Here is a 26033-nt window from a genome sequence, read left to right on the forward strand (position 1 = left end):
CTCCATCACACCTCTTCCATTCGCCCTCGTTATGCAGCAAGTGTAATTGCTCTTTCTGAATAGATTATAGCATACAACAGTGCTTCTCTCGAGGGTGTATTATCCCCGGAAGCAGCAGGACACATTTATTTTTTTTCCATTTCATAATGCGTATGATATTAAAGGAGACAATTTGTGTGGGTTTTTTTCCTTCCTTTTTTGCTTTACTGCGGAACCAATACCAAGTAGCCTACGGCTTTTGTTACACTTGAAGCTAGGTGGAGAGCTAAGAGTATGGAGAAAAAAAAAGCTAGCACACCTAAAGACAATGAAATCATGTTCACCCAGGCACCACTTTTCAATAAACGTGTGAATCTGTGCATGTGGCACTCGCAGTGGACACAATTGTCAACGCCAGCCCAACCGTTGACAACCTCACCAAGCAGTCAAGTGCACTTAGCAGAAGCTAATGCCGTTTGCTAATGCTAATCTGTGTGCTCTGTTTCTCTTTTGGCTTTGACATGATAATGTTTCAGTAGTGTAGTGGAGGCTATGCTGAAGGTGGTCCACCATTCCCCAGACTGGCAAGTCACAGGCAAAAAGGAAAAAAAATAATAAAAAAAAATAAAACAATCAGTGTGGGGACAATATTATCAGACACATGTTCAGGTATAGGCTAGGTAGCTAAAAAAAATAAAAAATAAACATTGAATTTGGTGCAGGATTTCACTCTTGACTGGATGGGCAAGCATTCTGGACAGCCAACTATTTGCATAATGTACAAACAAATAAATAGGTCAACTTTCCATCATGGCATCATAGAGGGCTTCTGACCTCCTTTCTGCAAAGCAGCTTGTTGGAAGTACTGAACCGCACCAGTTTCATATGTACATTCACCGAATCTGTCTTGATTGAAAAATAAAACAATATATATATATATTTTTTTAAATTCAAGACATTGGTGTAGGGTTCACTGGTGAACAAAAGGAACATGGATAACCTTGAATCGGTGGCGTAACATCATGCTGAGAAACCTTGGTGCAAAACTATTTTTTGATTGTTTTTAAGGTAAGAGATTAAAATCGTTTTTATTAAGTTATATACTGTTATATACAATAGTTAGTTTACCGATGCGGCCCACTTGGTAATATAGATTCCTCCATGCGGCCCCTGAGCTAACATGAGTTTGACATCCCTGGTTTAGACATTACAATACCATAAACAGTGAACTTTTCAAAATAAAAGACTTCCCATTCTGTGACACTTGTTGATTTTTAGTTATTCTCGTTTCTAATCAGTTTCCCCTCACTGGGAACAATTGAAAGTGAGTTTCAACTTGGTTCAAAGTGTTGCCAACATAATTTCTGCATCATCTACGGAAGGGGATGTGTTCAGTCAAATTTGAACAGTTCTTACTGTCATGCAGATATAAAGAAAACGTTAACAATAGTATAACTTAAATAAAGTAAACCTTCTCGCCCTGGCTGTGAGGATGCACGACGGGGGAAAGGAAGGTGGTTTCAGAGCAGCATGTTACATAGGCTACCAATGGAAATAATAAACACAGCATTTGTGTTGGCAGGCAGCATAAGAACACATCCTAAAACGTGTGCTTGTACGCAACAATGCTGGTTGTGAAACACTTTTCTATGTCTGCTTGTTTTGGACTGAAGTGACTGACTGTCCGTAACTAAAATGCCGATGACGTGAATAAAGTTGAGTTGAGCTGTTTTGATTCAGTGCTTGTATGGGATGGTATTTTCACAGACTGGCTTACTCGACAGGATGAGCAACAAATGTTAAATGTGCATTCCCTTTTACGTGCTGTACTTAACTTCTTTATAAACTGACCACTGTATAACATCATTCATATACAAGGATGCATATGTAGACAGTTCAGGCGTCTGGAGGTGGCGCCTTCTTTCATTCTTTCCAAAAAGCACGGCATCTGTCTCTCTCCAAACCCACTAATGCCCCAAGACGTGCATGCTCGCATGCCTCCAAGAGAACCGCGCAATGATTTGATTAGCCAGGCTAAAGTCTTTAACGTCTCCTGGAAACGTCAGCCAAATCATCAAAGCGGCCACCCCCCTTCATAAAAGCCTTGATGAAAGGCATTCTCAGCATTCTGTTGCCCGCTCACAGGCACAATGTCTCCATCTGCGCAGCATTACCACTTTTATGGCGCTTCCATAAGTGGAGACAGACCCCAAACGAGAGACAAGTGACATTTCCTCCTCCAAGCTTTGGCTGCAGTTGCAGGCATTTCTTGGATACTCGCACAAAACATGCTGTTACGCATTCCCACTTCAATAACGTGCCGCATGCAATCATATAAATCAGCACAAATCAGTTTAAATCAGCTATATATTGTACATAAGTATGTGAGAGATTTTTTTTTTTTTTTTTTTTTTACTCTGAGCTCAGTGAAATATCTGCATCTTTGTCACATGCTTCCAAGCTTGTACATGCTAATGTGCAATCACTGGTACAGTAGAATATAATCTCAAATCTATGCACATTCCAGTGGATTTTTTTATACTGTACATATATATATGCCTACACTAACCAAAGAATATTGAATGCACTGAGACCATCGAAAAAGCTCTTAATCATGGTCCTTTAACTCATTTGCTCCCAATAACGTGTAAATACGTTTCTTTTTATGTTTTAAGTGTCCCAAAGACGTATTTATACGTTCTTTGTGTTTTTTGTTTTGTTTTGTTTTTTTATGCTAGACGCTAGAGCATACAGAAGGCTTTGATGCAGCCTCTCAACTGCAAAGAACAGTTGCAGAAATGGTCGTTATTCCACAAACGGTCAGCAGCATAACAAATATATCCTTTAGGTGCACATATGACTGTTATGCAAGTAAATTAATGTAATATATCGGGATATGTATCGCCTTGAAGATCAAGTATTGGGATACATATGTATCGCGATACGTATCGTATCGGTGACCTCTGTATCGTGAGGTTGGCGGCAATACCCAGCCCTAGTCTTCCGGGTGGATCATCTTAAGGATTGTTTCTCGATCCTGTCAATCAATACGCGTAACGACGTCGTGCGCACTCGTTCCTAGCCGCGCATGCGCACTTCGAGTGTTTGTAGCATGTAGCTAGCTTCGTGTAGTGAGCTTCGGATTCGGCCATTCATCGTCGTAGCTCCGCCGAGCTGACCGCCTACTTTGAAAACAGCTGAGAGCCGCAAGAGGACATCCGCATGAAGCGGGACCGGCTGCAGAGACTGATGAAGATGATGATGAGCTTGGACGTTAGCGACATTTGAGAGGCGTTTCCCCCCGGACGAGCAAGAGAGCTGGTAGGATGGTCTTCCGCATGCGCAGTTTTTTTTTTTTTTAAACGTGACAAACAGATGTTCGGCTTCCACTTTTTGAGAACATCATTGAATCCACCTTTAAGTACTCACTCCTACTGGTACAGGTCTGGGAAAATAAAAAAAATAAAAAAAAATAAAATAAAATAAAATAAAAAAGTGCTATCGAACATCCCTAATAAATCACAAGTGAGAGGTAGGAACCTATTTTACAAACGTCACGTCACAAGAGACATGCTTTCCTCCCAATACTCTTTTTGGGTGTTACTTTGATTTTGTCAAGGCGGAACTACGAGTGAACCCAAATGCACAACTTGTGCTCAAAAAAAGTAGAAGTTCTTGAAACCTAACAAAGTACAACAAAAATTCACTCAGCAGAGGAGAATGGACAACAGACAAAGTACAACAAAAGGACACCCATCAGAGGAAAATGGACAACAAGTATCAAACAAAAACTGCAACAATAACTACGGGCTTACTTGTGCGAGGCTTGAAAACAATTGGGCTCTGGCACTACAGACAAGACGAACTAGCACAGGGCAAAGGCAGTCAACAGACTATATATACACAAACTCAATGGAAACAGGTGGAAACAATCAGGGCGGGGAAGGTAATCAGGAAACAGGAAGGGCAAGTTGTCAGAAAAGGAGGGAGGAAGACATTTACCAAAATAAAACAGGAAGGTCACAAGACTAATGAAATTCTACTTCTTAGACATGACAGATTTACAGTAAATTTCAATTCAATTATGAGAGTGATTTCATCTTAAAATGTAGATATTGTTGTAAACATCGGCTAACTTGCAAAAGTGAGAGCGAACACCCCCCCGCCCAAAATCACATCATCAAAAGTTTATAAGAAGTTGTAATGGTTTGTTTTGTCATTGAACAGACACAATCACAGACATTCATTCTCCCTGCAATCAAACTGACAGATATGATTATTGTCCCTGCATGTGGTTCATACAGAGATGCTAATGAAGACATTGTTTCATGCGCCATTAACTGCCGAAATCACGCGCACACACTCAAACCTCCCTGAAGAATCAGGTCATCCCTGGAATGATTCATCGTTCAGCCTATTAAACAGACGCGCGCGCACTCACATACACACATACACATGAACACGTTCTGCGTGCCTCATTACATCAGTGTGTATCCACGCCTGAACAGAGCAAATGACTGATGGGAAGCAACTGGCACACTTACTGTACTTGAACGCGTCATTGCCTTTCTCCTCTATGTGGCGCCGTGCCCTCGCCGCCCTTTAGTACATTGAGCTGAGGATATGAAGCTAATGGTTTATTAAAAGAAAATGTCATGCGTTAGTAAGCTCGGAGAGGGGCAAAAAAATGAGGCTGGGGGTCACTTGTATGCGCCAGAAACCTCTGACAGAGCCTGACAATTATAAATCCCAGCCAGGGCCGGCCTAGGCTCCAGGCGAGCTAGGCGGTCGCCTAGGGCGCCATCTTGTGGAGGGGGCGCCAAATTGCAGAAAGGAAAAAAAAAAAAAACTAACACAAAAAGCCCTCCCCCACTCTCGTGTTTTCAAACATAAAATGTGTTATATAGCAAATATATTTTATTAAGTTCCTTTTTTTTGTTACTTCTTTTTCAAATAAATGACTGTGAGTTTGACTGTGAGGACCTGCTGTCCTGGCGCCCTGAACCTGACCCGAAATATGTTGCGATGAAACACATTGTACAAACACTCAACACAACGCGATGCTTCTTTATTTTATTTGTGTCTGGAAACAGTGCTATCCAAGCTTCCGGATTGGCTATGCTTCCATTTTGCATCACAATCGGAGAGTGTGTGGCTCAGGCGAACTCAGTGATTTGCTGGAATAAAAAGAAATAAATTAATTAACTCATTTGCTCCCAAAAACGTATAAATATGTTCTATTTTAAATGTTTTAAGTGTCCCAAAGACGTATTTATATGTTTTTTTTGTTTTTTTTTAATGCTGCAGTATTACAGAAGGATTTCATGCAGCCTCTCAACTGAAAAGAACGGTTGAAGAAATGGTTGTTATTGCACAAACGGCCAGCGGGTGGCAGCAGAGCAAAGGAGATCAACCAGGGCCATGTTGAAAATAAGCTCAATTGCTCACAATTCTAAATAGATTTGTAATAGAAATATTTTTATTTTTTTTTGATAAAAGAAGAGACTCTAATATTTCTTTTGGTAGCTTCCATGTTTTTATTGCAATAGAACACAATATTCTGTGGGCCTTGCAAAATGAGTCAAAATCCAGTAAAACAGCCGGGAGCGAAGGGGATTGCTTCTGTGAAAATGGCTGGGAGCGAATGAGTTAATAACAACAAGCTAATAATAATAATTTATATCAGTTCTCAAAACATTTTTTTGTGATCTTCCTACTTGTTGTCAGTGACACTCACGTCCACATCCATCCACATTCCATTCAGGTCTTCGACTGTAAAACGAATCACTTGTGGGGAGGTTTCTTCCTGCTGCTTAAATCTACTGAGCCTTGTCGTCATACCTTTCTCCCGAATAAACAATATGAGGACAAGATGCCATTAAGTTGAAAGGAAGTGAACAGTTGTTCCTCATTAATAAAAAAAAAAACCTAGAGATGAATTTGGTCCGTCTGGTCTGTGAAGGATTATTTCTGCCTTGCTATCAACTGCTGTCGCCAAGCGACCTTGACACTGCAGCTGCACGATAGTCGCAGTGTGTGGGGGTGCGGTCGGAAACTGATGCTGCTGCTCAAAAGAATCCAAATAAACACAAAGCATAATGATAATCCTTTTTCATTCATACATAATAGAGATCAAGATGGATTAAATGTACCATTTAATCAGATGGCTCGAAACTGCCTGCGGGTTCGCAGCACTAATGTATCGCTGACCTTTGCCGTTACCCGTCAGTCTGTGCTATAACTCTATTAAGACAATTTGTGCATTTTTTTCCCCCTTTCAAATGACTTATATCAGTCACTTCCAACTATCAAGACCGTGTCACTCTATAGTTTTCAGGAAAATATATTATTTACAGTTAGCTCATAATTTTAGTCAATGATGTGAAAACTGTTGAGAGAATCCTTGTGTGTGTGTTTGTGTGTGTGCGCGTGTATGCGTGTCCCAGCTGTAAATGTCAGTGCCTCGGTGATTGAATGCATGTCGACAAGAGATAACTCAGGGGCAGCAGACCCACTGACCTAGACTCTTCGCTTACCTCAAGCCATGGGCTGAAATCACGTCAGCTCAGCGCTGGCTTGAATTTATTTGTTACTCATTCTTGATTCTTTTTTGATTACGGCGTTTTGGAAGGACTTGCAGGCAGGAAGATTTAAGTGTGCATGTCACTGTTAAATGCTATCACCGATAGGTCATCATTGTTTGCCTTTATCATCATCCCACTTTCATTGCCACCAAATGCTGCAGTGACCAAAGACATCCATCAGGTGAAGCAGCATCTACAAGAAAACTTTTCACATCAGGTGATTTTTCATTCCGATATAATATGTCAAACGGTCGTGCTTAGGAATGCACATCCTGTCTTGGGAAACTTGTGAAAGTGAACACAAATAAATGTCTTCTGAGGATGTTTCATTCACAGTGACGTCTTTTATTATACATGAAAGGTAGCGCCGAGAGTCCCAGTCGAGATTTTCTATTGATGCCCTGTCAAGGTTACCTGAAGATCATCTCTGCATGCGATGCATCCAAATACTTTCATTTGGACTATATCCATGCTCAGTGATTCTTTGCTTTCGATGATAGATAGATAGATAGATAGATGGATAGATATATGGATAGATGGATAGATAGATAGATGGATGGATGGATAGATAGATAGATAGATAGATAGATAGATAGATGGATAGATAGATAGATAGATAGATAGATAGATAGATAGATAGATAGATAGATAGATAGATAGATGGATGGATGGATGGATGGATGGATGGATGGATGGATGGATGGATGGATGGATGGATAGATAGATAGATAGATAGATAGATAGATAGATAGATAGATAGATAGATAGATAGATAGATAGATAGATAGATAGATAGATGGATGGATGGATGGATGGATGGATGGATGGATGGATGGATGGATGGATGGATGGATGGATGGATGGATGGATGGATGGATGGATGGATGGATGGATAGATAGATAGATAGATAGATAGATAGATAGATAGATAGATAGATAGATAGATAGATAGATAGATAGATAGATAGAAAATAGATTTTTGTAGGGTCCTCCCAATGTTAGTCCATCACTTTCCATCTCCACTCTCGATAGAGTTTTGGGCAGGGCTGTTTTGACCACAGCACAGTTTTACCCCTTCATCTATGCCACTCTCATGATTGTTTGCAAAGTTTCTTGTTTTCCGGTTTTGTTAGAGCTCATCTATTGTTTGTTGGTTGTGTCACGTCACCTCAAAGACTGAAAGACTTATGGTAATATCAAACATGTTTGATATTGTCGTAAGGCCAAGACTAGGAAGCGACTGATCGAAAACAGCTGCGATTACCACTTTATACTATAACGACCGAGATGACGGGAGCGTGCTGCGACTCCAGTAAAACGCAAAACATCCCTGTGAGTTTCAGTTTTTCATCTGAGCCTGAAAATTGTTGGATGCAAGCCCAGCATAACCAGATACTACGGATCCTTTGACGCTTTGCAGACACTTAGATAACTGGAGCAGTTAAAGCCCAGGATGACTCAACTCCCACAATGTTGATTTTACCACTTTTGCAGCGCTTATAAAGTTTAGCTCCACACTTTCCAGAAGTAATAGTTAAATATTTCCCATTGGGAGAAAGTACATTTTTAACTCGCTAATCAGAGAAGACTACAGAAGACAATTAACTCTTCTCAGACACTCATAAAAGTTGACTCCTAAATTTGTAGAGGTGAGGAAAACCGCCATTATATCGGCCCTTCATTGACAGATAACCACCAAGTTGGTGAGTACTTTATGACATGAAGCCAAGAAAACATACACAGACTGAGAAGGACTGTCTGTCGTACCTGCTTCAGTGTATTTTTTCGAGGCTCCAACTTTAACATAATTGAGAACAAGTCTTGAAGAGAGCATTAGAAGCATGTCACTGTTGACCACAGTCTTTTCTGTGAGTGAAAATGACTTTGTGGGATGGGGCCAAACTCCTGTCAGTGCTTCTCAGTGATAAGCAAGGAGGAAAGGAGGAGAAGGAAAATTACGCTGACTTGTCTCTCAAACTGGATACGTGCAGGTGCAAGGCAGAGTTATCTAACACTGTCGAGTTCATAGAATAGAATACAATAGAATAGAATTCAACTTTATTGTCATTGCACTGTCACAAGTTCAGAACAACGAAATGCAGTTTGCATCCATCCAGATGTGCTTTCATCTAACTCTAACTTCATCTAACTCTAGTTGATCAACTCTGTGAAATAACACCTACTCTGGACAGTAGGGGTGTGAATTTCCTAGTACCTGACGATTCGATCCGTATCACGATTCATAGGTCACAATTCGATTCGATACCGATTAATCCCGAAGTGGATTGTTGCGATTTTTTTTACTCAAATTTAGACAATACCATTGAGTAAACTTGGACATGTACACTGTAAGATTTGTATGAAAATGTATCCTTTATTAATCTGAAACTTCAGTTTTATAACTGTGAGCCACTGTATTTAACAAACAGGTTGTAACATTTTTCATGTTTGAACAGCATTGAAATAAAACATTAAGGCTTAATGTTCCATTAATATAACATTCTTCCATGCTTAAGGTGTGAAAGTTAGACGTTTTGTTGAATATTTTCCATCAAAAATGGATGTTAAAAAATCTATTCGGCTGCCTATTGAATCGATTTGAGAATTGTGTGCTGTATTATCGTGATATATTGCCGAATCGATTTTTTTAACACCCCTACTGGACACCATTTAACTCTGAAAATGTTACAATTACACTTAGAAGAGTTGTAATTAACTCCAACAAATTTTACTCTGGAATTTTAACGCTAAAATTTTTGCTGTGTAATACATGATGGTCATTTGTCGTCATTCCAGCAGACAGCAATGATACTTTGAAGAGTTGAATGCTGTCATGTTCTAGCTACACGTTAGCCAAGTTATGCCGTTGGACCCAAAAGATTGGCATTGGTATGTGCCAGGGCTACACTGGCACAATTTTTTTTTGTTTTAAATCGGCCCATAGGCTGGGCCCGCAGGCCCAACTAGCCACATACTGTAGCCCTTCCACTCATGTTGATTGGCTCAGGTTGCTATCTATATCGTAAATGTATCAATGGGCTGCTTCCATAAATTGTGAACTGGTCGTTTGGGGTAAAATGGATGAAAATAAGTAAATAGCACAGCATCGCCCCCAAAAGCTACCCTTTTTACGCCAGATGGCCATTCCAAGTATGTGCATAGAATCCGTTTTCGAGTAGCGGTCATCATGGGCACCACATGAGTAGCCTGCGGACATGTTTGGAAAAATAGCCCACCGTTTTCGTAGTAGCCTAAGATACAAAAAATATAAAAATAGGATCATTTATTAACGAGCTGCATTTGACTTTTAGTTGTTAGTCTTTTTTTTTTTTTTTTTTTTAAATGTACTTGTATTAGTTACATTTGGAAATGACAATATTGCAAAATCAATTAGCAAAGTTCAGAGGTCGGTATTTTAGGGTTTGTGGAGACATGAGCAAATTTTTCAGATGTTTATATTAAACTTGTATCCCTTCGCATGAATCAGTACCAACAAAGGTTTCAAAAAGGCGGGTGATGCCTGATTTAGAGTTTTCAATTGACATCCACTCTTTTGGAATGTGGGAGGAAGTTGCAGAACCCAGAGAAAATCAATGCAAACAAGGGGAGAACATGCAAACTCAAAACCTAGAAGACCAGTCGAGAATCAATCTCCGAATCTCAGAACTGTGACAGACGCTTACTCCAGTGTGCTACCCAATTAAATGGTAATGCTATCAAATGTATAAGCAAGCAAATCGATTTTTGTGTTTATTATTCAAAATATGATTTGTAATGAGCAACTGTGTCCCACGTGTAAAATAATTTCAATTTGATGTGCGAATGAAGCCAATCTGCATACCGTCACTTATATGATCCAAATGTGAGCGACTGCAACAACGGCGATTAGCACAAAACAGTGCTGTCACCCAGGTGGTGAAGCTCCGCAATCTCTTGCATCAGATAGAATTTAAATGAGGCCAAATGCACATGTGGTTCAGAAATGGCAGCCAGATAGCAGAGAGGGTAAAATCCCCCGTCCCCCACTCTCTCCTGGCAGTGTTTTGTCCTGCAGGCACCGTTTCCACACAACAGACGGGACTCCTGCCTCACAGCCTGCAGGGTGGAGCTGTATCTGTGTTAAAAAAATAATAATAAAATAAAATAAAATAATCGACCAGCCACACCAATAGTCCAAAAATGATATAGCAGAAGGAAGGACAGATATAGAACACTGCTGTTTTCTCATTTTTTTGTTTGTAACGTTTTGTTGCCTCAAGTCTCTTTAATAGAAACTGTGTATGTTGCTCATTGGCAATTCTGTGGGGGAAAGACTGTCTGTTTGTGTTGTGAACAAATAATGAAAGAATTCTCGGTGGAAACAATCAAAGCTGCATTGAAGGAAGAGCCAGAACCTCGCCTGGGTTCATAGGGTTCAAATATGGACCTCTCGAAAGCACTTCATGTGTGCCTGCAACATAATCAATTGCTGTGTCTCAAGGTTCCACTCAACAGCAGCCAGGGGGCTCAATCTCAGTTGAACAAATCAAGTCTAAAGCACCCTAGGCATCTCATTTGGACTGTGACTTGCTGCCTTTTTGTCTCTGTAAATAATTCTATTATGTATTACTATCTTCTAAGCCAGGGGTGTCCAAACTTTTTCCTCTGAGGGCCACATACAGAAAAATGGAAAGCTGAAAGAAAGAATCGAAAGCACTTTGATTTTTTTTTTTGTTATTTATTAACACATTCATTGCCAGACAGCAAAAAAAATGCATCATTTGACGTCTTTTTCCGTCAATGGCAGTGAATGAGTTAAACATGGTAAAAATCAATGAAGCAATTATAAATTGTTGATATAATGTACAGTTACATATTGAAAACTGCTAATAGTCACAAGGCAAATAGTGACCCCTGTGTGCCACTATAATAGGTGTGCCTCTTCACTGAGCAGCAGCTGATCCCAACTTGACATTCTGAACCACAAGAACAATCGGTCGTCAACTGACCACACTTAACAACCATTAATGTGATGTTTTCACATTTTTTTCATTAATAATTAACCATTAATTAATGTGATGTTTTCACAAATTGGACGTTGACACTAAGAAACAAGTGGATCAAACTATTTTTATTTATGGAGCTGAATTATTATCTGCAAATTTGTGTCTTTGCGTGGATGAAAATGTTTAATCCACCCTCTTTTTTTCTTTTTTCTTTTTTTTTTTTAATAAACAGCATGGAAAAATTATTTTTAGTATTTGCCGCGGGCCGCCAAAAAATGTATGGCGGGCCGCAAATGGCCCCCGGGCCGTAGTTTGGACAAGTATATAGCACAAAATACACCAAAGGACAAACAAACACTGACTTATTATTTGCACAAAACTGTTTCAAGAAATAATAGTCACAATAAAAACACTTTTTATATGCGTTAACATTACACGGTAACTAGTGTTGTTCCGATACCGATACTGGTATCGGCAGAGGTGCAGATACTGCATTAAAACAGTGGTATCGGTATCGGTGAGTACTCACAAGTAACATGCCGATACCATTAATTCCAACGCTAATATAGGATTTTGGATGCAGCATCTTGTGTCTTGCTGGTGCATGACATTTACTGATATGTGACATGTTCCCCGCATGCCGATCTAAGACATCCTATCCTATTGGCCCTTGAAATGCTCTGAACCAATAGCAGGACAGCTTTTTCATGTTGTGGAAAAAAACCTTAAGTATCGGTATGGTATCGGTATCGGCCGATACTGCAAAGCTGGGTATCGGTATCGGGGCACAAAAAACGGTATCGGAACAACACTAACGGTAACCACAGGTGTCAAATTCAAGGCCTGCCATAGATGTGGCCCGCGAAAGATGTGCGTCAACTTCATGCTTTTTGCTATAATACCAAAATTGATAATTGTCTTCACTTTTTAAACTGTGGAGCTGTTTGATTTTGAACAAAGAGTTTTTGCTGGTCTCATCATGGTAGTTATTATTATTTGTTTGACACAAACGGTTATTTGGGCTCACGTTCACTGATCTGTTCACCCTCCACACCAAAACTACGATGTTGGGCCCCCAACAATTAAATGAATGTGACATCCGTGTTTGGATACATTTTTGACCCTTCCTACCAGGAGGGGGCGCCATAATGGCAAACAGCACTGCAGTGAGCTGCGTGTTGCCTGCGCGAAGAGGCTCACGGAAGAGGCCCGAGCTGAATCCACGCGAGGGGGGGGGGGGGGGGGGGGGGGGGCGCCGCCATTGGTTCGCGTCGCCCTATAAGAGCGAGCGGGAGACGTTTCCACCGGCTTCGAGCAGGCGCAGACAACTTGGGGAGTTCGTCAGCGAGGCGGCGTCAAGCATCCACACGCACCAAAAACGTTGGACTGTTTTATTTTTTGTTTTTGTTTTGCTTTTGAAATCATAGTCACTCCCCAACGGAAATCAATGAAGGAAAGACGCCCGTGTCAGAAACTGTCTGTGAAATCCGCCATGGATCCTAGTCCGAGTGTGAAGTGTAAGATCGTGGTGGTGGGAGACAGCCAATGCGGGAAGACCGCGCTGCTTCACGTGTTCGCCAAGGACTGTTTCCCTGAGGTGAGAACCTTGAGCAACATGATGGTGATGATGTGAAAATTCATGAGCACACGCAGAGCTGAATGCTCCAATAATGGTGCCAGTGGCATGCAAGGATTCTCCCTTTTATGATGTATGCGTGGATGTACAGTGCATGGATGCAGGTAGCAGTGATGCAGTGGTTCTTGTCCTAACATTGCACTGTTTTTTTGGTCCTGGCAGAGTTACGTCCCCACCGTGTTTGAGAACTACACGGCCAGTTTTGAAATCGACACAAAGAGGATTGAACTCAGCCTGTGGGACACTTCAGGTAACAACACATTATATGTGAACAACTCTGCTTCATTAACTCATTCACTCCCAAAGACGTATTTACACGTTTTTTAAAAAGTTTTTTTCATTAATGAAACAGATGAAGCACACTTTTTTTTTTTTGTAATAACTACCATCGCTTTAAGCTTCCACTTCAGGTCAAAAACTGCATCAAAGCCTTCATACAAAAACTCTAGCAAGCAAAAACCTAAAAAACGTACAAATACGTCTTTGGGAGTGAATGAGTTTTAATATGCCTGCTATTTTGGATTTCCCTAAGAGGACGTCAAAACGTTAGTTATATTAGTTTTGATGATGAGTGACAATGCATATAGTGATGCTAGTCTGCCTTTTCTTGGGAGCTCCCTTACTTGTGGCATGTAGGCCCAATAGTTCCCTTACCTTGCCAACTCATAAAACCCCTTGTGGTAACTGCTCCTTTAGAATAATATTTAAAAAAAAAGCAAGCATAAGACATTTAGTCATTTGATGTTGGCTAACAGATGCATTGTGAGGAATGTTATGTGAAGTCACACATGCCTGTGGTTTTGTGCAACGTGAAAGCCGCATCTTTCCTGAAACTGACCTCACTGTATGCACTAGGAATAGATTGTGGCGCGTCTCAACATGTAGCCTAGTATCTACATTTTTCCATTAATTGTTGATACAAATCTGAACCATTTGTATCCAACTTGTAAAGCTTGAGTCTCAAAAAGGCAAAATGGCCATTATACATCTGGACAACACGTCTTTGGAAAGCTGCCTAGTTTTGAGAAAACTCAAGCCTTGCGACATATGCACTTCTGCTTCAGTTTTTTTCCCGTTTTTTTTTTTCTGTAGACTTTGCAATCAGGGGCCAAATGACCTGCAGCATCCTGTGTGTGCGCGTGTGTTTGTGTTGGGGGGTGAAAACAACCCCTCTCACATCCATCAATGCCTGAGCAGTGAAAAGCACAACAGTCAGTCTATCAAGCGCGAGTGCAGCATATGTTGCATGTGTATGTGGGTGAGGGGACGGGGGTTGTGAAAATGGGGACGGGTGGGGCCGAACGGGCAGCCAGCTGTTGCTCTCCGCAGGTTTGGAATTCCTCTGTGGTGTTTGAATAACTTTTTTTTTCTTTTCTTTTTTTAAAAGACGTAAGAAAAAATTCTTCTGACTGCACAAAGAGGCGAATCCCTCTTGAATTATTGAGAGCAGCGTAGGTAGGACCTATTTCCTTGTGGGAAATAGGAGAAGAAACATCTGTCAAATATTGCTCACATTTGAAATTCCTTCACGCCCACTGTTTGTGTGACTTGTGAAAAGCGAAGAAAAGAAAGCGTGTTTTATAGCACTGCGTTGGCCAGTCGCCCAGAGACATTTTTCTTCTCTCTCTCTCTCTCTTTCATAGAACTATGTTTGTGTCTTTCAATGTGTTTGGTTAGGTGTTTCTTTTGTGATCTTATGAGATGGCACCCAGACCCCACCTCAAGTTAACCTCCCCCACCCGAGCTGACAGACACTTGCTGATAGAGCCTTGGTCGCACTATCGATCCTTTGTGTTACGTCCTAGTGTGCTCAAACAAAGACCAGAGAGCAGGACACAGAAATGAAGTCAAACACAATTTCTAAACCCCCCCACCTCCCGCTTGAAAACACCTACACACACATATGGTGGGGGGTCTTTGTTGTGCCCTGATGGGCAACCTAATCAGCAGTGTGTGTTTAACGATGGAGGGTGAGATAGGCCTAATTCAGGTCATTAGGGCAGACCCCTGACAGTTTGCACCGCCTTCCATTTGCCCAGCCTGCCTTGTTGCCCTCATTGTAGTGAGCACTATTTATTGTACTTTGGGTGAACACCTGCAGTCAAAGTAAGACTACGACGAGCCTCTCACATAGCAACAAGTATATTTCCGGGAATGCGCTCCCTTCCCGTCGGCAGCCATTGTCGCATCGGATCGCGTTTCGGGGCTCGAATTAGAGCTGCATGTCTGGCATTCCTCCGGCTAAAGGTTTCGCCATCCCCGGTACAAAGAACCCTATTGTGTCCGCAGGTCTGGATCCTTAGAAGGATGAAATTGAAGTGGCGTGGTTCACTAGTCCCACACAGGCAAATTGAATCATGGGTGAATTAGTTAATTGGCAGGAGAACCAAGACTACGGGAAATAAAAGGCAGTGCCCTCAACTTCACCTTGTTGTTCAGTTGTGGTGTTGTAGCTTGATAAAGTATTGTTTTTAAAGCCCAGTTTTGATATTTTCATGATATTTTTACTGAATGTGGGTATCCACAAATCTGGTCCTGCCCAACCCCTTTCACAGTTTTGTTAAAAAATAAATAAATAAATAAATAAATGCATGAACAGTGATGCTGGTAAGAAATTACTTGAAAATGTGCATATTTTATAGTAATGACTACTCCTAACACATGATTTTTCCCAACCAAATAATCAGACTAAACTTACTCATCAAACTCAGATAACATCACTATATCATATTTATTTACTTTAAAGCTAGTGAATGCAGAAAATTCCATTTTGAAACAAAACTGCCACCTGTTGACGAAAAATGAAACTGCACATAGCTGTCTTCACATACACGAGGCACACATGACGTCACATCCACAGACAGAGGGGGGAAATTTGAACCCGAATCCAGACTGAAAACTATTGGCCAAGGGCTTGCACGAGTACCCATTGTGACCAGATCTGGTGTTAATCTACTAATTAGAAGATGCTTCAGTCATAAAGGATCAAATAAAAAGATATTTTTGGCCAAATTGTTATAGAGAGAAGCTTTAAGAAGATGCTTCCAGAATTTCAGTTGGGAATTAGTTAATTGCCCTCAGGTTGTGCAGCATTGAGCAACATTTGACAAGATTTTAGAAAAAGATTTTAGCCCATATCCCACTGAGGGGCAAATATTTGTGACGGTAGATATTGAATTTTTATTTATTTATGTATTTATTTATGTATTTATTTATGTATTTATTTATTTGTTTATTTATTTTTGATCAGGGTTCATTCACAAAGATGTTTGCAAGATGTTCACTAACAGTTGTAATGGTTGCTCACGTTTTTTTCCTTTCACAATATGTTCAAAATCTAAAAATCACTTTGCGACAAAAAACAACAATAACAAAAAAAAAAAACGGTGAATGTTTGCAACCTGGAATGAACCCTGACAAGAAATCAGCACAGTATGCATTCAATCTTAAAGGCAAAGTCCCACCAGATTGTGTGGCTGCAATAGGCCCCCAAATGTGTTATATTTATAAACAATCTACATGATAAATGTTAACTTTTGCTATTGCAATATTAATAGTTAGTGTAAATATATAAGGCAATAAAGACTTTTAATATTTTATTTTTTATTTATTTATTTATTTTTTTAGTAGTAGCCCATTTATGTTAATTGAAATGCAGGAAAGATTAATTAAAATATTAAGTCAAAGAAGGTTGTCTTTATTTTTTTATTTTTTTATGAAAAACTTTTTTTAAACATCACTGTTAAACGTGCATTAATATAATGTGGCAAAGGTTTGGTGGTCTCAGGCAGCATAGTGCATTGTAACAGTTTTAAAATGTAATAATAATCAGTCATAACCTTACTTTTAAAATCAAGTAAGCGGTAAAGTAACTAAGTTGTTTTTTTAAGGTAACTGGCAACACAAATCCTGCTAAATAAACAAACGCAATTAAACAAAAAATGGAGGTATGGAAGTGAGTTTAACATTACCTGATGATATGCAGCATTTGATTATGAATTTTCCTATTGTTTTGCTGCTTTGTGATGTCGGGGTTAACAATAGCATCTTGCATGGACACGAGTTGTGAGTTGTAAAAGCTCCATGGGGCCTGAATTGTGGAACATTCCTGTCACTCTTTCCACAGGTGGTTCAACACCTCTAGACACACTTGCATACATTCTACGTTCCTCCTCTCAAGCTCAGCTATGCATTAAATCATCAGGTCTTTCCGTAGCTCTGTTGCGGTTAACTCCTGGACGGCCTGTTTTTGTTAGATCGCACAACATTCCATCTCAGCAAGCCAGTGTTGTCCATGTAGTTTACAGTTCATGAGAATGAATATATATATCTATATTCCAAACAAGCATCAGAGCACTAGAAATGTTGAGCTAACATGGCATTTGTCATTGCAGTTGCTGTGAAAGGAAACAAGCTTGAAAATGGAGGTTGGGCAGGATTGTGTGTGTATGTTCCTTTTAGATTTACAGATCCTGTGACAACAATGACGGCGGCGAATTATATGGAAGTCACCTGGGGGTGGTGGTGTGTAGAATGCTGCTGGTAGAACTATTAGGGGCATTGGCTTGGGTTAAGGGGGTCTAACTTCTCATTTCAACTTCTTGTAGGTGTAATGTCCTCAGACTTCAGAAGAATTATTGAGCACCCTCCATTTTTGGCTTTTGTTTACTGTGTCGCATTCTTTGTTGCTGCATTCGCTGGCCAGGTTACACTGCATCACGCTACTATGAGTTCACTCTATTTACATAGTTAACACGGTTATCACCATCCAGCCGACACACCCTGTGGTGAAAACATCAACCAGATGAGTTTTAATGTTCTATACAGCGCTCTGGCAAGCTGAACTGGAGCACTTGGTGGAAATGTTTTCATTGAATCACCCCCCCGATCAACATTTGGAAGCAGTAGTTTTGTGGAACGCAGGCCTGTAACCAGAGCGCAACAGGACTGATTCCCTCAAACAGGAACACCCCATAATATTTCAAAGTAAACACATATTTATCTACTACTTTAACATGCTGCCAAGATCGCCTCCTGTACCACGAAGACATCCATCATAGGACATTATTTGGAGGTCTGGTTTAAAAAAATAAAAAATAAAAAATAAAAAAGTTCTGCTGATTGCATTTATAATCGCGTTTTCCTTACAAAATAGCGTATTTTCCGCACTATAAGGCGCACCTTCAATGAATGACATATTTTAAAACTTTTTCCATATATGTCGCTACAGTAGAGGCTGGGGTTATGTTATGCATCCATTAGATGATGCTGCGCTAAAGGGAATGTCAACAAAACAGTCAGATAGGTCAGTCAAACTTTAATAGATTACAAACCAGCTTTCTGACAACTCCATTCACTCCCAAAATGAATAAACAGCTGTTTTATTATTTTCTCTGAGGTAATTAGTATTAGCTAGCGATCCAAGATGGCGGGATCTTCTGCGCATGCGCGTCACCGATTGTGCAGGGTCACCGATAGCGTCTTGACAGCGAGACCTATTGCGGCTCAATATTGATCCATATATAAGGCGCACTGGATTATAAGGCGCATGGTCAGCTTTTGAAAAAAATTGAAGGCTTTTAGGTGCGCCTTATAGTGCGGAAAATACGGTAATTCCTTAGCAGACCAAGACATGTTGGATAAGATTTATGTTCTAACACATGGCTATATACATTTAAACAGTGTTTATGCTAATATGCATGGTCAATCTGTGGCATGTTGTGATACACAATAATGGGTCGTCAATATTTGTACGTATTCATCACTGCCAAGTCGAACGTGTAAGATTATTCACACCCAAAAAAGGTTGCCTGTAAAGCCTGACTCGCATGCACCATCACGTGACTGGGAGTTGTCCTCCCAATGGGTGACTGGGTTCATCTATCAATCAGCCAGTGTCACCGTTTTATTTCACCTGAAAGGAAGCGAGGCTGGTTTAAATGGTTAACCCCCGACCTCTCAAGACTGTTTGAATAAAGAGAGTACGATGGTTGTGCATTCCTGGCTGTTCAGTGTTTGGAAACGGACCTCCCAGGGGAGACTTCAGTTCCCCATAACAAAATTCCCCAGATTTTTGGCAGCCATTTGTGTGTAGTCGGCTATAACTTGTCATGTGATCTTGACTCACCTTGACATTACACCCCCAACGCACTTCCTGACCATGATGTCTGTTGGGGAGGAGAAAGGGCGTCTCCTATCGCATATGGCTTCAATTTGAGGAGGGAGTGGTTTTCTCACTGTGAGGTTCTATTTCTCTACAGTTTTTTTTTTCTTCCCCGAGAAGGCTCTTGTCATAGTCAGCACATTTTTTTGCATTATTTGTTTTGCTCTCTGTTGCTATGGATTATGTCATGTAACCAAGTGAAGTGCATTCCTTTTATATGTTCATTGGTTTTGGAGATCAGGAGTGGGATCCTCCCTAAAATGATGACCAGTTGTGTATATAGTGAAACGTGTCTGATACTGGCTGATTTCCTTTTTTCGTTCCTGATGACACTGATCCATATTTGGCTGATCTCAAAATGGCTTCAAGAGTCTATATCAGGGGTGTCCAAACTTTTTCATTTGAGAAGAAAATCAGAAGGATGCAAGGGCCAGATAATGTTATGAAGAGAAATTGTTTAGTCTTAGAAATTGTACAAATAATTTATTTGTGCTTTTGCATATTTAGAAAAATGCTCCAGTATATAAACCAATTTATTTGTAATATGGCAGTGGGGTTATTATAGTTTTGGAATTTTTCATTTTAGTTTTTATTTTGTTTTGAGTTTTGTCTTTTTAAATTTAGTTAGTTTTAATTAGTTTTCAGGGTGGTTCTGTTAGTTTTTTATATTAGTTTTAGTTCCTTAATAAATGCTTAGTTTTAGTTTAGTTAGTTTCAGTATTAGTTTTAGTTTTTTTTTTTTTTTAAATGTGTATTACTTGTGCATAATATAAAAAAAAAAACACAAAAAAACACCATGGGCGTGATGTCATTATTCCGGTTTATATAAAAAATAAATCTACTAAAAATCACATTTAAAATAATCCGCAAAGACTCATGCATTAAATTAATTACCAAATACTAAAACGAAGGACATTTTTGCTATAATTATAGTTGGTTTTATTTTAGTTAGTTTTGTAAATATGAAATGTAGTTTCAGTTAGTTTTCTTTTTTAAAAAAGCATCTTCGTTTTTATGTCATTTTGTTAACGAAGTTGTTTTTTGAATTTTAGTTTTTTCGTTAGTTTTAGTTAACTAAAATAACCTTTTAATAGCAGCTGTGTTTTTCGACACCTTCCCTTCTTATTTTGAGCATCACCAAACATTTTTGTTTTTATTTTATTTGAACTGAGTCAAATGCCATTTTTAGCATATGTCGCGGGCCGCAAAAAAAAAAGGACGGCGGGCCGCAAATGGCCCCCGGGCCGTAGTTTGGACACCCCTGGGCCTATTTGGAATATGTCTCCTGTTCTTCATTTTGTATATATGGACTATTGAGTAAGCTTGCATACAGGAAGAAATCTGCCAGATCAATGATTTTATACTTTTTCACGTTAGCTCTTGAGCATTTGACCGACAACTGACAGTGTTGGAGCACTATTGAATGACGACTCAAGTTTCCACAACACTGCTGCTTGATGTGTTTAATCCATCTCATTATTTGTTTTTCTTCCAGGTTCTCCATACTACGACAATGTGAGGCCTCTTTCGTATCCAGACTCTGATGCAGTGCTCATCTGCTTTGACATCAGTCGCCCCGAAACGCTCGACAGTGTTCTGAAGAAGGTCAGTTGTCTTTGATTGTCTTCATTAAGCCCTTCGACGCGTGTCAACAATAAAGCATTTGGTTGCGTTTGATCTGCTGGCAAGAAGCCTGTCTTAGATTTATCTGGATCAAAAGTGTGAATCGGTCAAGTTGTCATGTGGCATTGTTACATAGCTGAAAGAAGGAAGTGACAGCAGTGAAGCAGCTGAGGTTTTTATCTCCTGATTGTGGATGTTCAGGCTGATTTCCACATGTTACAGTGTGTGCCATCACAATGTGTGGAATATCTACTTCTCAAACAAATTTGCTCAAAAAATGCAAAGAGGTTTTCCGCATCATAAAATCATACAAGTATGTGTGTTTTGCACAATACTCCTGGTTTGTTGTTATGGTCTATAAATGTTACGATATGGAGTTCTTAGCACAAAGGACCAAACGGTGCACTTAACTCATTTACTCCCAATAACGTATAAATACGTGTTTTTTTAATGTTATAGGTGCCCCAAAGACGTATTTATACGTTTGTTTGTTTTTGTTTTTGTTGTTGTTGTTTTTTTATGCTAGAGCATACAGAAGGCTTTGATGCAGCCTCTCAACTGCAAAGAACGGTTGCAGAAATGGTAGTTATTACACAAACGGCCAGCAGGTGGCAGCAGAGCAAAGGAGCTCAACCAGGGCCATGTAGAAAAAAAAAAGCTCAATTACTTACAATTTTAAATAGATTTGTGAAAACTGATGAAACTTTGTCTCTTCTAATGCTAATTGCTGCAAAACGGAAACAGATAGATGAAAGAAAAGACTTTAATCTTTCTTTTGGTAGGTTCCATGCTTTTATAGCAATTAAACACCATATTCTGTGGGCCTTGCAAAATCAGTCTAAATCCAGTAAAACAGCCGCGAGCGAACGGGATTGCTTCTGTGAAAATGGCTGGGAGTGAATAAGTTAAATGTTATTTTTTATTTTTTATTTTATTTTTTTACTGTATTTAGCTTTTCCTTATCTTGTACCAGACCCAGAAAGGAGAGGGGATTGTAATTGCTTCTATAAAAAAGACCCAGAGGTACATCCAGTTGTTTATCACCCATACAAAGAAACAACACCAACTATTGTAAAATGCGTAGATTGGAATATGTCCACGTGGCCTGTCTGTTGCAGTCGGGTCATTGTGAAGTACAATTTCCCTTTTACATGTCGGTGTACTTGATCCCCTGACTGAGTCGCCTGGGCCAGGGGCAGCTTCGCCTCAGATTAAAGCCCTTAGAGAATGTCCATCCATCACAGAGCGTCTATTGTTGGCAGGAAGGAAACATGGAGATTATTTGGATGCAAAGGCTGTTGGGCTAGAGGAAGTTGAAGGGTTGACCTTTGTACCTCAAAATCCGGCTAGAAATCAACCTTGCTCAAGAAGGAGTCGACATGTCGTATACTTTTTTTTTTTTTTTTTTTTTCCCACAGTGGAAGGGGGAGATACTGGAGTTTTGTCCCAACACGAAGATGCTGTTGGTCGGCTGTAAGTCAGACCTACGCACTGACCTGAACACGCTCGTCGAGCTCTCGAACCACCGGCAGACCCCCGTGTCTTATGACCAGGTACACTCAAGTTTCCAAAAAAATACTTTCTGTAACTTTCCTTTTAAGATGGAAGATCAAAACCCCTCCCCATCCATCACTGACCATACCATTTCCTTCACAGGGCTCCAGCATGGCCAAGCAGATCTCTGCTCCGTATATCGAGTGCTCCGCTCAGCAATCAGAGAACAGCGTGCGGGACATTTTCCACGTGGCCACGCTGGCCTGCATCAACAAGAACGGCAAAAATGTCAAGCGCAGCAAGACCGCCCGCAGCAAGAGGATTTCACACATGCCTGGCCGGCCCGACCTAGCAGCTGTAGCCTCAGACCTTCGCAAGGACAAGGCCAGAAGTTGCTGTGTCATGTGACTAATTGAACTGAGGGGGGATAGACTGACGGGATTGGGGACTGAGACCAGCAGGAAGCTACAGGGAACGCCTCTTTCCTGCATGAGAAAGACCCGTTTTGTGCCTGGAATGGGACATTATAAGATTGAATTCATAGACAAGTTCCTGGAATACGCTGCACCAATGACAAGGCAAAGTCGCGTCCCGCTCCGCAAGGCCCCCCCCCCCCCCCGGTTGTCAAGGAAGCTATCTGTCAGCGTGCTACCTGATCAGGAAGTGGGCTACTTCCTGCTCCCTGACGGAGGACAAAGCAGATGCAGGCCACACCCACAGGAACTAAGTTGGAGAAGTGATGTGATAGGAACACGCCTAAGAACATGCGACATTGTGATGAGGCCACGGTTGGGTGGGTGGGATTGCAACAAAAAGGGGCAAAAGGGTGCTGATGTGGTTGGCGATGGGCTTCAGAGTAACACATTGTCCCTCAAGTCATGGCAGCCTTGCACAATGAAGAAACTGTTTGTCCCGTCTGCAATATGTTGTATAATGTGAAGTCATTGGTGTGTAATGGTGTCACTTTCCTATGATCGGTTGTTCTGAAAATTGCATGTCTGCACTAGCGTCCGGTGTTTGAAAGAAATGTTCGGTAAAATGAAGTCAATTAGTGATCAATTTCATGATATAGATTTTAGTACTCATTTTAGATGGCAAAAAAAAAAAAGGCTCAAGGTAGCATATTTTCCAAATCTTCTGGAATTGATGTACCAACAATGCACCCAAAAGGTAAACAGTTGTTGAGGCTATGAGCTAATTTTCAGCACATTTAAGTACCTCAGCTCAGGATTCTTCAAGAAATATGAGCATGTTCTCATATTGGCTATGTTGTGATGGCAACTTAGTGCTAACTGAAATCTCCAAGGTACCAAAGATGAGGGGTGCTGCCACCTCAAGGGTCCATTCGTCATTCCGTCTGCAGATATTTATTGGAATCTTCGTTATTTGTTAGTCCTGCATTAAAACTTACCTCTCTTACTGCTTGCTCTTTTAGGATTTGTTGGTAGCCTATTTGACAGCTAACTAGTTGATCTGAAAGCTGTCAATTTGCAAAATCCGTAACTTCTCCTCGAAGCAAATCGAAAATGGATTGATAAATACAAATTAATGCTCTGTGTAAAGCTACATCAAAATATGCAATAGTCCTCTGAGAACAGGTGGATTGTATTTACGGTATTCATGATGTGTGGTGCGTGGAGCAATAAGGAGACTGAAGTGTCTGTGACCGACAACCTTGTGATAAATACAATTTAGCGCCTGTTATTCTCAATCACTAAGGTATTTTTTTTGTTCTTTTTATCAGAAAGGTTTGCGTTCAGTAGCAATGAGTTAAATGGCTCTGATGAAAGTTGAACAGTTCACAGTAAAATATGTCTCCTCTGTAGGCCACAATTTCGACCTGGTTGCTAGCTTTGCCACTTGACTAGCCCTTCAATTGCCCATGTGCTTCTAGTCAATGGTGTATTTAAGATTATGTGTTACCCTACTTACATAATGTCATCAAGGGTCGATTGTCCACCTCCAGGAAAGAGCAGCTCGCGCTAATGTTGCCTTAATGTACAGCGCTCTGTTAACATCTTAGTTCGGTTATTCGTGAAGGAAACAAAACTAAGATTTGTTCTTGTATGCTTTTTTGCATCAGACTGCTGCACATGTTTAATCTGCGTCATCAGGGTCTACGATTAAAAAAAATAAATAAAATGGCAGGGTGTTGACAGCCAATGTTGCGGCAATGCAATATTATGCGTCACAGGAAATGATTCATTCGTAATGTCAGTTTTAAAATGTCCCAACTAGCGAGTGCCACCCAGTGCTGTGACCCAAATCTTTGGTTTCATACTGTTTCATGCCTGTGTGTATTTTCATGTTTTCTCTTAAACTGATGTCACCTTGCCAATGTTGTTCCCACCATATTTATTGAATTGTATATTTTCCTTCTAAAATAAATGAACATTTAATTGAAGTTGAAACTGGTGGTTCTCTGGAAGTTCTCTCGGGACACGGTATTTTTTCTTTTTTTTCTTTAGTTCAGGCACACCTGTCTTTCATTTGAAGCAAACAGGATGTGGGAGATTACAATTAACTGTGAAAACAAACTTGCAAGCGCTTAAGAAAAAAAAAGCTGCTTAGTGAATGTTTGGCACATGAAATCACTTCTCCAAGGTCAATATGAACTTTGACACTGCCATTTACTTCATTCATCAAACCATTTGTACAACTCAAGTCCAACTGAATTTTGCAATCAGTGAAAATCAGCGCAAAGCAGATGTAGGAGCCGGCCAAAACCACTCCTTTCCAGTTCCCACTGCATGTTAGCTACATTACTAGCCAGGGTAGTCTAATGCTTGATGTAAACAAGCTTTACGCCACTTGATGTCATAAACTGCACTCAATCTTCACCTAAATGTATGTGAGCATCTCTACTTATTGTCATTTTGAACCGCTGCAAACCTCTCCAAAGGCGCTCACTACAGCTTAATGACAAAAACGCTTATCGTCCATCATCCAAGCAAAATATTGCTGCAACCGTTCTAAGTTCAGAGGTGTAATAGTAATACTAAAGCGTCATATCTCTCATACACATACAAATCATACCTGATGTTGATGTTGGTTGGCACTTGACATATATTCTTCGGCTCAATGTGCGTGTTTTGCTGTGCTCTTTATCCAGAAAATGAAACAACTCGAACGTAGGTGGTTGATGTGGGGTTTTCAAATGAAGACTCTCAGACTAATTCCTCTGATCCTCATCCCAGGTAGGCGCTGTAAACTACCGTTCATCACAACATCCTCGTCGGTGGTGCAGTTTAAAACATTGCTTTTGTAGTCACATATTCAACTTGTTTTGCTTGTTAGTACAAGTGCAGCAAGTTGTGTAAGTCATTTCTAAATGCAATGGGGGCTTAGAGGGGTACTTGACTCAGTGAGCCATTTTCAGCAGTAAAAAATTAATATTTTGTCCAGAATTAGTTTGATAATTTCATTATTTTTCTCCTTATTTTTCTCCTGTGCTGAGGAAACCAATCAGCGTTCACCTGATTTCTAGGTTTGGACAGCAAACTGAGCCATGATTGGTCGTTAGCTGTTTCCTCAGCACATTTAATGTCATCATCAGTCGACAGCAAGTG

The 26033-nt window shown here is 40.3% G+C and overlaps 1 protein-coding gene across 1 annotated transcript; it reads left to right on the plus strand.

Annotated features, from left to right (window-relative positions):
* The first annotated feature begins 12860 nt into the window (after nucleotides 1-12860).
* On the plus strand, nucleotides 12861-24875 carry rnd3a (Rho family GTPase 3a). The gene is made up of 5 exons (XM_077512491.1): nucleotides 12861-13145; nucleotides 13347-13434; nucleotides 20843-20952; nucleotides 22389-22523; nucleotides 22627-24875. Exons 1-5 carry the CDS (start codon nucleotides 12996-12998, stop codon nucleotides 22870-22872), a joined length of 729 nt encoding a protein of 242 aa, XP_077368617.1. The 5' UTR covers nucleotides 12861-12995; the 3' UTR covers nucleotides 22873-24875.
* The last annotated feature ends 1158 nt before the right edge of the window (nucleotides 24876-26033 follow it).

Source organism: Festucalex cinctus, chromosome 2 (assembly GCF_051991245.1).
Source record: "Festucalex cinctus isolate MCC-2025b chromosome 2, RoL_Fcin_1.0, whole genome shotgun sequence".
In the NCBI taxonomy this organism is placed as follows: Eukaryota; Metazoa; Chordata; class Actinopteri; order Syngnathiformes; family Syngnathidae; genus Festucalex; species Festucalex cinctus.

Coding starts and splice junctions, on each gene's coding strand:
- rnd3a (XM_077512491.1), top strand. CDS start 12,996: ATGAAGGAAAGACGCCCGTGTCAGAAACTGTCTGTGAAATCCGCCATG. Junction 13,146..13,346: donor CCAAGGACTGTTTCCCTGAG/GTGAGAACCTTG, acceptor TGGTCCTGGCAG/AGTTACGTCCCCACCGTGTT. Junction 13,435..20,842: donor CAGCCTGTGGGACACTTCAG/GTAACAACACAT, acceptor TTTTTCTTCCAG/GTTCTCCATACTACGACAAT.